The 13,068-nt window shown below is 38.1% G+C and overlaps 1 protein-coding gene across 2 annotated transcripts in view; it reads left to right on the top strand.

Moving 5' to 3' along the window:
- PKD2L2 (polycystin 2 like 2, transient receptor potential cation channel) overlaps positions 1-13,068 on the top strand; it is a 44,045-nt gene that overhangs the window by 25,083 nt on the left and 5,894 nt on the right. For both annotated transcript variants that reach the window (XM_053907467.1, XM_053907466.1), the window contains 2 exons: positions 819-883; positions 1,503-1,554. In XM_053907467.1, the coding sequence (XP_053763442.1) occupies positions 819-883; positions 1,503-1,554 (117 nt within the window). The remainder of the gene's footprint in view (positions 1-818; positions 884-1,502; positions 1,555-13,068) is intronic.

Below are 13,068 nucleotides of genomic sequence, written 5' to 3'. Positions count from 1 at the left end.
ACATCCATGGCTCTAACCACATCACTTCACACAGAAAAAGTCCTAATGGCCATGAGGCTAGTGGAGTTTCAAAACTCGGTCCAACAACGTATCTGTAAAAGGAAACCATTAATATGTCCCCCAGGGAGCTTAATTGTAGGTTTTTTCATCTTTTATCTCTTCACTATGATGTTGGTTATGTGCATTAAAGTGTTTACATCATTAAATGCAATACATATTAATAAAACTTTTTAAAGATTTTTTTTTCAAGTTCAAGTGTGATGCCCACAAGAGAACCCCTTTCTCTTTTTCACCAGTAGGCAGAAAACATAAGTGGTGACAAAGTGAAAGAAATCATAGCATTCCCTCCGTATTTCTTTTAAAGTTTATTTATTTTGAGAGAGATAGAGTGCACACGCATGAGTGGGGGAGGGACAGAGAGGGAGGGGACAGAGAATCCCAAGCTGGCTCTGTGCTGTCAGCGCAGAGCCCAGCATGGGGTTTCAAACTCACCAACCATGAGATCATGACCTGAGCTGAAATCAAGAGACAGGAAGTAGCACATAGGGGTGCCTGGGTGGCTCAGTCAGTTGAGCGTCCGACTTCGGCTCAGGTCATGATCTCACAGCTCGTGAGTTCGAGCCCCACGTCGGGCTCTATGCTAACAACTCAGAGCCTGGAGCCTGCTTCGAATTCTGTCTCTCCCCCTCTCTCTGCCCCTAACCCACTCACATTCTGTCTCTGTCTCTCTCAAAAATAAATAAACATTTAAAAAAATTTTTTAATTAATACAGGATGTATTTTTGATGAACTTTTAAACTATTTTTAATTATGTCCAGAGTTACAACAATGCTCTTGAAAAACTTAGACTAAAGAAACCTCAAAAGGATGGAGACGATAAAGGGTAAGATGGCTTAAAATTTTAATTTGCCATTTAAAACTGTACATTATATGAGAAACTTGCAATGAGAGTAAGGTTTTGATTGTAAAACAGCCACCACCCCAAGTGCTTATTCTAAATATGTTGTCAATACATCATCCACTAGGGCCTCCTAATTCTGAGAGCGCCAGGAGGCTCCAAGCTAAGCTAATGAAAAATTAATATAAAGCGTGCTGTGCCACTCAGAAAGAACTTTAACAGAAAGCTGAACAGGAGAATAAAGTCCCCCTGAGAAGGGAGGAAAAACTGTTAGTCTACATTAAGTGCATTCACTTAGCTATGAAAATAAAAACATTTTTACACAAAATATTTAAGGATACACTTACATTTATTTATTCAATCACTTTGGTGTCCAAATGCTTCCCAAACCCAGACCTCTGGCAGTGGCACAGACTATAAACATTATTTTATAGCTAGAGATGTGACACTCTGGAGAATTTCTATTAATGACACTTTCCAAATAATGAGTGTTATCAGAAAGACCAGAAATGCAATTCAGATCCTTACTATAGAGCTGATCATACTTTATTTTCCCTTTCTACTGTCATAGGTCTCTGATCTTTATTTTATTTTATATTCTTAGTATGAAAGGCGATTTGGCTGAGCAAGCCAGAAGAGAAGGCTTTGATGAAAATGTAAGATTTTAACTTTCTCGTAAAGATAGCTTTATTAGAAATGTGCTTACAAAAAAAAAAAGTTCTGATTAAGAATTGAAATTATTTGCTTTCTTTACAGCACTAATTGCCAACTCCGAAAATTTCTCCCCAAATCTAGCTGTTGTTGTTTATAACAAATTATTTCAATTCTACATGCTACCTCTTTTTTTTAAATGTTTATTTATTTTTGAGAGAGAGAGAGAGATGAGGTAGGGGCAGGGTGGGGTGGGGGCGGGAAGGAGACACAGAATCCGAAGCAGGCTCCAGGCTCTGAGTTATCAGCACAGAGCCCAACGCAGGGCTTGAACTCATGAACCACAAGATCATGCCTGACCCAAAGTTGGCCACTTAACCGACTGAGCCACCCAGGCACCCCTATGTGCTACTTCTTTTATTGGTGCTCTCAGACAGATACTTTGGTCCTACAGCTGTACAGTCACTGTGGGATTATCACACAGGGTTTAGTGAGTATACTCTTTTGAGATGATAATTTTTCTCTTGTAATCATCATTCATGTTTTATACAGTTGAACCTTGAACAATGCAGGGGTTATGTTTACAGTACAGGAAAAAAATCCATGTATAAGTAGGCCCACACAGTTCAAACTTGTGTTACTCAAGGACCATGTTTTTGAACAACACAGGTTTGAACTTCACAAGTTCAGTTATATGTGAGGTTTTTTTTCAATAAATATGGTACAGTACTTCCTGTGAGTGTATTTTCTCTGCCTTATGATTTTTCTCAGTAACATTTTGTTTTCTCTAGCTTACTCTACTGTAACAACATAGTATATAATATATATACAGAATATGTTTTAATCGACTGTTTATGGGATCAGTTAAGACTTCAATCAATGGTAGGCTATTAGTTGTTAAGTTTTTAGGGAGTTAAAAGTTACACATGCATTTTCACCTGCACTGGGGTCAGCACCCCTGACCCCTGCATTGTGCAGCTGTCAGCTGTACATACACTGGAGTGAGGTTTCTCATTGTGAGATAAGAGAGTTACAAAAGGGAAAGGTTGAGGGTTAAAATGAACCTTGTGGTGTTGGATTAGAATTACAGGTGTGTGTGTGTCTGTGTGTGTCTCTGTGTGTGTGTGTGTTCTATAGCTCTATCTGTCCACTGAAAAATCTAGAAGTAAATCTAGATCTTGGTTTCCAAATACCATTCTCTTCTAAAAGGAATGAGGGCCCCTTGGAGATACGGTTAATTCTAGGGTTGGAAGATACAACATGAATCTAGAATATCTTGTTGAGCCAGAAAGTGAAAGTGCTGTAAGAATAATGAAGATCTGTTCAAAGAACACAAGAGTCAGGTTTGAGGGGCTCCCACTGGCCAAATCTGGAAATATTTAAGCACTATAATGAATAATAATGTATAGCCCATTGAATAACAAAGGATTCCATGAGTTCATACTCATCTAAACATATACATGGATAAAAATCAGAGGGAGAATGGAATTTTTCCATACCTCTCCACAAAATACATATTACTTACCAAAAGAAAAAGAATATGTCAGGGTGAAGGAATCTGGCAGATACTGCCTTAATCAGTATGGGGAAAAACTGAAACCATACACCAGCCAATAAGATGCTAAGAGACAACAGCATCACTTCTGTACCATTTCTGCCAAAAATGTAGAACATGACAAAGTATCACACGAAACTGAGGGACGTTCTGCAAGATAACTGGCCTGTATTCTTTAAAAGTGTCATGGTCAACATGACAAGCCACGGGAAAGCAGAGGAACGATACCAGAATGAATGAGATTAAAAGACAGACAAGTAAATACAGTGCCTAATCCTGGACAAGTGGCAAATTTGAATGGGGGGACTCAGCACTACAAGATAATCATCTATCAGTATCAATCTTCTGACTCTGATGGTTGTGCTGCGATTATAAAGGAAAACGTCCTTGTAAGCAGGAAATACAGATTGATGTGATCAGGGACACTGGGGCATTCATGTTGGCAACTTCAAATACTTCAAAGGAAAGAAAAAGTTTTTGTAACTTTCCCCTAATTTTGAGATTCTTTTAAAAACAAAATTATAATTCAGTAAACCATTTCTGAAATAAAAGATGATGTAAATTGAAAGACATACTGTGTACCTGTGGGAAATCACCTCGAATGAACATGAGACTCATCCAGGTAAAACCTGGACTTCCAAGGGGCGCCTGGGTGGCTCAGTCCGTTAAGCGTCCGACTTCAGCTCAGGTCACGATCTCGCGATCCGTGAGTTCGAGCCTCGCGTTGGGCTCTGGGCTGACCGCTCAGAGCCTGGAGCCTGTTTCAGATTCTGTGTCTCCCTCTCTCTCTGCCCCTCCCCCATTCATGCTCTGTCTCTCTCTGTCTCAAAAATAAATAAACGTTAAAAAAAAAAAATCTGGACTTCCAAGAAAAGGAAAACCAGGTTAGCATGACAACATTCAACACCATACGTTGACAGAACAGTACCCACAATACATGCAAGGAAAGAAAATGTAAGCCAAGCATATTTATTTGGAGCACAACTGTGTTTCCAGTGTACAGGCTCAAAGAGTTTTCAACGTGCAACAACTCAGAATAATGTTGTATTCCTGAGGGTTCTATAAGAGTATCAGTTTCAGCCAACCAAAAGATGATCGGAGAAATTTTGCAAAAAGGAAGAAGGGAGAGAGAAGGTATAAAGTAGAAAACACTGATGGAGTGGTTCATATATAATAGCTCAAAGTTAAAGAATTCATGTAGGAACACCTGGGTGGCTCCATCAGTTAAGCGTCTGACTCTTGATTTCAGCTCAGGTCATGATCTCATGGTCATGAGATGGAGACCCACATCGGGCTCCCCAGTGAGCGTGGAGCCTACTTGAGATTCTCCATCTCCCTCTCTCTCTCTGCCCTGCCCTTGCTCACACTCTTTCTCTATCTCAAAATAAATAAACAAAATTTTTAAAAAGAGAATTATCATTTAGAGTTAATAACCAATAAGAATAAATTTTAGCATATTTAAAAATACTGTAATAAACAATAAGATACTATTTCATGGACTTTAAAACATATTTTCTTTTCACATTTTAACATCTCTAAAATCAAGATATGTCTTATGGTTGATAGTGTATCACACTGTAACTGGCAGCCTTTCTTTCCTAAGTGGTACATAAATAATGGTGTGTCTAACAGTAGACTCCATCTCTCAGATACAACGAAATGTGGTAATAAGATTTAAATATAGTTGGAACTACAAGCTAATTTTCTTGTTGAATTTGATTTCTAGTTGAGGGAACCAAAGCAGGAAAAAGAGGACTCGAGTAGTATTAAAAAAAAAAAGAAAGAAAGAAAGAATAAAAACAAACCATGAAAATAAAAATATGTACATTCCTAAGGGCAGAATAATCAAAACAAAAATGAAAATAAAATATAACACATGGTAAAAAATTTAAAATGTAACATAGGGGCGCCTGGGTGGCTTAGTCGGTTAAGCATCTGACTTTGGCTCAGGTCATGATCTCACAGTTTGTGAGTTCGAGCCCTGCGTCGGGCTCTGCTGACAGCTTGGAGCCTGGAGCCTGGAGCCTGCTTGGATTCTGTGTCTCCCTCTCTCTCTGACCCTCCCCCCTTTCATGCTCTGTCTCTGTCTCAAAAATAAATGAAAATTTAAAAAAAATAAATAAATAAATAAATAAATAATAAAATAAAATAAAATGTAACATAAAACGGTATGATGTAACTGTGACCAGGTATGTCTGACATATCAGTAAAAGCAACTAAGCTTAATGTACTTAAAAAGAAAAACATTTTCAGATCGAATCACAAAGCAACACCCAGTTCTATGCTATATCCTAAAATATATACGTAAAACAAAGTGACTCAGAGAAATTCCATATAAAACCATAGGCAAAGGTCTAAATAGGCAAGCAAAAGATGGGGTACGCCTGGGTGGCTCAGTCAGTTAAGCATCCAGCTGTGGCTCAGGTCATGATCTCAGAGTTTGTAAGTTCAAGCCCTGTGTTGGGCTCTGTACTAACAGCTCAGAGCCTGGAGCCTGCTTTGGATTCTGTGTCTCCCTCTGTCTCTCTACCCCTCCCCCGCCCATGCTCTCTCTGTCTCTCAAAAATAAACATTAAAAAAAATTTTTAATAGACAAGCAAAAGATATCAGAGGACACAACTGAATATAAGTCAAGGTAGAATCCTAGACATAAAGCTGTAAATGAGATGAAGGCCACTTTATAATGATAACATCAATTTTAATAGTTATGGTTATCCATGCACCAAATAATATAACATCAACTTCCATAAGGTATGGACTACTAAACTTACAAAAGGAGAAACAGGGGTATCTGGGTGGCTCAGTTGGTTGAGCATTTGACTCCTGGTATCGGCTGAGGTCATGATCTCATCATTCGTGAAACTGAGCCTACCTACGTAGGGCTCTACACGGGCAGCAAAGAGGCTGCATGGGATTCTCTCTCCCCCTGCCCCTCCCCCTACTCAACACACTCTTTCTCTCTTAAAAATTCTCTTAAAAAAAGAATTATTTTTTAAATAAAGGGATAAATAAGGAAGAATAAGAGGATAAAACTCAAACAATAAAATGAATAAGGTGATCTTACAGTTATATATATTTAACTCTGTAAGAATATACATCTGCTTTTTAAAAACCCATTCATGAAAAATGATCACATACTGGAGCACAAACAACCTCAATAAATTCCAAAAACTGGTTAATACAGAAAAAAAATTATCTGAAAGCAACATAATAAAAATGTTCTAAGGAAATCAGAAAATAAAAACATTACTTAACCAAGATTTTAAACTATTAATTCTTGAATCAAATGGGAACTACAAAATGAAACCATAGAATTCTTATAAAAACAATAAAAACAGTATATAGGAGAATCTATGAGATTAAAGTCAAATGCCAGAGGAAAATCAGTAGCCTTAAATTTACCAACAAAAACCAAGACTGAAAAGAAATTGATTTTAGCATGTAACTCAAAAAGTTGGAAAAGAACAATAAATAGGAAAACAACAAATAAGAAATAAAGATAAAAACAGAATTAGTGAGTGGCAAACACAAAGCTGTATAAATAAATAAAAAGGCTGGTTCCTTGAAAAGATCCGTAGGGGGAAAAAAATAAATCAGTGGAAAGAAACCATTAGCCAACAAATGGAATAAAAGAGAGAAAGCATAAACATACAAAGTAAGAAGTTACAATGGGAGAAATAATGAAGAAATAAGGAATTTAAAAAAATATCAATGAGGGGCACCTGAGTGACTCAGTTGGTTGAGTATCTGACTCTTGACTTCAGCTCAGGTCATGATCTTTAGGGGTTCAAACCCCACATTGGGCTCTGCACTGACAGCACGGAGCCTGCTTGGGAGTCTCCCTCTCCCTCTCTCTGCCCCTCTCCCACTCACACACTCTCTCTCACTTTCTCTTAAAATTAATTTTTAAAATATCACTGAAAGAAATTGAAGAAGACACAAACAAATGGAAAGGTATTCCAGGCTCATGGATTAGCAGAATTAGTATTGTTAAAATGTTCATACTACCCAGAGCCAATGTACAGATTCAATGCAATGCCTCACAAAACTCCAATGGCATTTTGCACAGAAATAAAACAAAAAGTCCTAAAATATGTATGGAACCGCAAAAGACCCCAAGTGGCCAAAGCAGCCTTGGGAAAGAATAACTGAAGAAAGAAGAAACTTGGAGGCATAACACACCCTGATTTCAAACTATATTACAAAACTATAGCAATCCAAATAATATGGTATTAGCATAAAAAGAGACACAGAAACCAATGGAATAAAACAGCCTGGAAATAAACCTTCCCACATATGGCCAATTAATTTATGACAAAAGAGCCAAGAACATACAGTGGGAAAGGGATAGTCTCTGCAATAAATGCTTCTGGGGAAACTAGAGAGCCACATGCAAAAGAGCAAAACTGGACCAGTATCTTCCATATAATTTACACAAAATTAACACAAAATGGATTAAATACTTGAACATGAACACCCAAAATGATAAAACACTTAAAAGAAAACTTAGGCAGTATGTTCCTTGTCCTCAGTCTCAGCAATGATTTTTTGGATCTGACACCAAAACCAAAGGCCGCAAAAGCAAAAATACAACAAATTGGAATACATAAAGCTAAAAAGCTTCTGTACAGCAAAGTAAACAACCAACAAAATGAAAAGGCAACATAGTGAATAGAAGAAAATATTTACAAATTATATATCTGATAAGGAGTTAATATCCAAAATACATAAAGAACTCCTACAACTCAATTAACAAAACAAACAAACAAAAAACCCAAACAATACCATAAAAAGTGAGCAGAGGATCTGAACTGACATTGTCCAAAGACATACAGATGGTCAACATGTACATGAAAAGGTGCTCAGCATCACTCATCAGGGAAATGCCAGTCAAAACCACGAGATATTACGTCACACCTGTTAAAATGGCTGTCATCAAAAAGACAAACAATAACAAGGGTTGGCAAGGATGTGGAGAAAAGGGAACCCTCTTGTACTGTTGGTGGGAATGAAAACTGGTGCAGCCACTGTGGAAAACAGTGTGGAGGGACCTCAAAAAAATGTAAATTACAACTAACATATGATTACCAGTAATTCCACTTTTGTTTTGAAGGGAACAAAAACTCTTAATTCAAAAACATATCCACACCCCCATTTTCACTGCAGCATTGTTTAGAATAGCCAAGACATGGAAATAACCCAAGTGTCCATCAATGGATAAAGAAATTGTGTGTGTGTGTGTGTGTGTGAGTGTGTGTGTGTGTGTGTGTGTGTGTGTAAACTCAGCCATTAAAGGAAATCCTGGGGTGGGTGCCTGAGTGGCTCAGTCAGTTAAGCGTCCAGCTTCAGCTCAGGTCATCTCATGATTCATGAATTCAAGCCCCGCATCAGGCTCTGGGCTGACAGCTCAGAGCCTGGTGCCTGCTTAAGATTCTGTGTCTCCCTCTTTCTCTGCCCCTCCCCTGCTTGTGCTCTGTCCCTCTGTCTCTCAAAAATAAATAAGCATTTAAAAAATTATTAAAAAAGAAAATCCTGACATGTGCAACAATATGGATAGATCTTGATAGCATTATGTTAAGTGAAATAAGTTAGAGAAAGACAAATAGTGTATGATCTCACTTATATGTGGAATCTAAAAACAACAAAAACAAAAAATGAACTCATAAACAGAACAGATTGGTAGTTGCCAAGAAACGGAGTAGGGGCGAGTAAAATGGGTCAAGGTGATCAAAAGGTACAAACTTCTAATTATAAAATAAGTAAGTTCTGGGGATGTAATGTATAGATGATGACTACAGTTAACAATACTGTATTGTATATTTGAAAGTTGCTAAGAGAGTAGATCTTAAAAGTTCTCATAAGAAAAAAAATCTATTAACTGTGTAGTGATGAAGGTTGACTAATAATTACATTTACTATAGTGATCATTTCACAAAATATACATATATGAAATTATGTTGTACACCTGAAAAAAATCACTAAGAGACTTTTTTGTATAACTTTATGCAAATAATGTTTGAAAAACTGAAAGCAGTGGGTAATTTTTCTCTGAAAATAAATTTATCAAAACTGATCCCAGAAAAGATTTTTAAAAACCTAAACAAATCCACTCTGTAGAAGAAACAAGGTCATGAAAGAGCTACCTGAAAAATAAATGAGGCCCCACAAATAAATCGTATCATATTTGTAAGGAACAAATAGTTTCAAACTATTCAAGCTGTTCCAGAGAAAAAAGAAAATGGACAACTATCAAATTATTTTTATAAAATGGCTATATAGTCATTATGTAAAATGACTAAACACACACACACACACACACATACCAGTTATAAATTTTGAAGTAAAAATCCTAAATAAAATAATAGCAACAGAATCAAACAGAACACAATAATATAACATGATTCAGTAGGGCTTACTCTAAGAATGGAAAGATGGTTTAAAATTGGGTAATCAACTAATTAACATAACTCATTCTATTAACAGATCCAAAAGGAAAGTTACATGATCATTTTCCACAGATGCTAGATATTTGGGAAGATTCAATATCTAATCTTAGGACAACAAAACAAAACAGGAATCAATGAACACTTCCTTGATATGATAAAAACATTTATCTCACCCTCCCCCCCACCAAAAAACACATCTATCTCACCCCTAAGCTAGTACCTTACTTAACAGAGAAACAATGACATGTCAGGGACAAGGGACAAGAAAGGATGTACTGGAGGGATCAGCCAAAACAATTAAGAGAAATAAATTAGAAATGTTAAGAATTGAAAGGGAAGAGATATAAATAAACTACTTCTATTTGACTTACGATTCTCTTAAAGTTTCCTAGGTCTACCAACTAGGTATTCAAGTTTCCTAGGTATGCAAGTACCAGAATTCAATACAGCATTAGGAAAAAAATAATCTAAGTAAATGCAATTATGCAAACACCAACCAGTTCATTAAAAATTATAGAAGACTATATAATAGCAACAAAGAAAATGCCCAGGAATTCATAAAAAGTGTTTAAAACCAAGAAATGGAAAAATTTTAAACATTCCTTAAAGACACAAAAATATACTTGATGAAATAAGAATATATACTGTGAGTTAGGACTTAGGAAAATGGAAACCACATTATATATTTCAAACAAGAAATTAACTACAGGGAAATGATTACATGGGGAATGGAAGGCAGAAAAAGTAAAAACCCTGATGCAACTCATACTGTAGGAGGATGCTACCACTCCCAAGGCTGAGGTTACAAAAGGTGAAGTTATCTGAACCTTATCTTAGAGACTCAGCCTCCAGAGCTGTCTAGTGAGACCTCTGAGGGTAATCGCCATCCCACCCCTGCCACTGCTGTTTCTGAGGAGTGTGATGGGCCTGGTTCTGGTTATGCCAAAAGACATCAGGAATGCCGCAGCCTGGAGCCAACCACTGCTGCTGGAGACAACTACTATTTGCAGAAACAATGGTGATAGATAAAAACCCAGACTCGCCTGCACCCCTCCATCCTCCACGAAGGCAGAATCTAACAAGCCAGTGTAGCAAAAGCCTGAGGAATGAGGTTAGTAAAACCTGAGACCCAGCATCAGAGTTTAAGAAGGTGTTTTGAGGGGTGCCTGGGTGCCGCAGTCAGTTAAGCATTCCACTTTGGCTCAGGTCATGATCTCGCCGTTTCCGAGTTCGGGCCTTGCGTCAGGCTCTGTGCTCACAGCTCTGAGCCCGGAGCCTGTTTCAGATTCTGTGTCTCCCTCTCTCTTTCTGCCCCTCCCCCACTCATGCACGCACGCTCTCTCTCAAAAATAAATAAAAATATTTAAAAAAAAAAAAAGGCGGCAAATTTTGAGTTGAGAGAGATCAAATAGTACAGCTCATCCTTTCGGCTTTTAGTACACATGTGTGAACTTCTATAAAACAATAACTATTTTTCAAGGTTCCATTGAATAAGTTGGAATTATCCTTTATAAACAAATGAAGGCACTTTTCTCCTCTCCCCCAAAAGGGAAAAGCACAGTCCCAACAGTAACTGTATCTCTCTCTGAGTGATATTAAGACCTATTCTACTGATATCACAATTCCTTAAGAACTTAATGTTCAAACTACTATTTATGGATTTATTTAAGTAAACTCTACCCTAATATAGGGGTCCAAACTCACAACCCTGAAATCGAGAGCTGCATGCTCTGCTGAGACAGCCAGGCGCCCCTCAACTACACAGTCTATTTTTGTTCATAAGAGTATCAGGAGGCATCCCCCAGAGAATTCCCTGGGTTCCAAATACAGCCCTCTCTGAGCCCATTCTGTAGCAGCAGTCAATTTTTCCTTGGCAATTGGGATCAGTTACCTCAGTTAGTTGAGTAACCGCTTCTTTCCCTGCTGGTTCTGTAGCCTGAGGAATCCCAAAGGGCTGGGTGTTCGTCTCATATTCTTAAAAGTCTGTTATGTCCCTTGCTGGAAATACGCTATCTCTGAGGGTCTGTTTCTTTGGAGTTCCCCTGCTACCAAGTACTCATTAGTTAGGGTCCAGTGGACTACACTAGGTAGTCCAAAAAGAGGGTATTTACCACAGGAAATTCCTTTCTGAGGTAGTAGAGGACTAGAAGAGCCAGTGTTTAACACTAAATTAATCCAGAGACAACAGTAAGAGACAGCTACCATCTACAGGAAGAGGTGAGGGTGTAAGGACCTTGGAACTTGGAGAAAATGCCCTTGAAGAGTTGGTGCTCTGCTTGTGAGGAAAAGCATCACTTTCCTGTGAATGTCAAGGCAGGCTTCACAGACATAGTGATAGTTGAGATGGGTTTTCTGAAGGATGAGTCAAGTTTACTAGGCAGTCTGTTTAACCCAGACTACTTACACATCTACATTTTAATTAGGCCTGGTCATTTAGAAATAGTTGCAGGGCCTACCGCTTTACCACATTAAAATTATCGGTGACTGTGTAAAAACATAAATGCTATAATGTGACCAAAATAAAAGTAGCAAGATTGAAAGCCATCCTTTCCTACTTCTGGTATGTTGGTTTAACGATAGACACTGTCTGATAGAATAGTTTCTTTGACCAGAATAGCATACATTTATGCTCGTATGGACAAGGGCATCACCATCCGCTCTGAGGAAAGTAATCAGAATGCTTATAAAGGGATCAACTTAGTTACTTCACATTATTGCTGGAGCAGGATGGTATCAGATACTGGGAAGTCTCTGGATCATATCTGGGTGCAATGTCTCTTCTTTCCCTTTTTTTAGTGCTGCCCCTATTTTCCACAACATAACTTTTTTTTCCCCTAAAGTTGGGAAAATGTTATTTGGATGCTAAAAAGGAAGTGGGTGGTAGTGAGGACAAAACACAGGAAGGACTCTTCAGAAGCAGAGAAAAATGCAACAAGAATTCGCTGGTATGAGGAGCTTATTTTGGGGTCTGTGGACAGACTGGAGTGCATATATTGATGCAGTAATCCCGAAAAAGGGACTAGGGACTGTTGGGTAAGACTGCAGGGGTCTGGCTGCGAAGCAGCTGGGAGAACATATACCTACAGATGTACTCTGAAATACATTTGCTTCATTAAACAACAAAAGTACAGAAAAGAACAGCTCAGCTTTGGCCAAGTGAAGAACAGAAAACCAGAAAAACTCAGCTGGAGAGGCACAGGGGAAGAGGCAGTGAAGAACAAACTGAGGATTTTAATTAAAACACACACACACACACACACACACACACACACACACACACACACACGAAAAACCCACCCAAACAAGAGTGAACAGTACTAATACCAAGCCCTCTCAAGTGAATCTGCTGATGCACAGACTGAAAAAACCAGGAAGGGCAAAAGTCCAGTAGGGCTCAACATCACAGCTCTGGACAGTAAACTACACAGTTTAAGATTCTCAATGCTGTGGGAATGCAAACTGGTGCAGCCACTCTGGAAAACAATATGGAGGTTCCTCAAAAAACTAAAAATAGAACT

Source organism: Panthera pardus, unplaced genomic scaffold (genome assembly GCF_024362965.1).
Source record: "Panthera pardus isolate Hobbes unplaced genomic scaffold, ASM2436296v1 HiC_scaffold_2, whole genome shotgun sequence".
In the NCBI taxonomy this organism is placed as follows: domain Eukaryota; kingdom Metazoa; phylum Chordata; class Mammalia; order Carnivora; family Felidae; genus Panthera; species Panthera pardus.
Note: the sequence above shows the minus strand (reverse complement) of the source record. Positions and strands in the feature narration are given on the sequence as shown.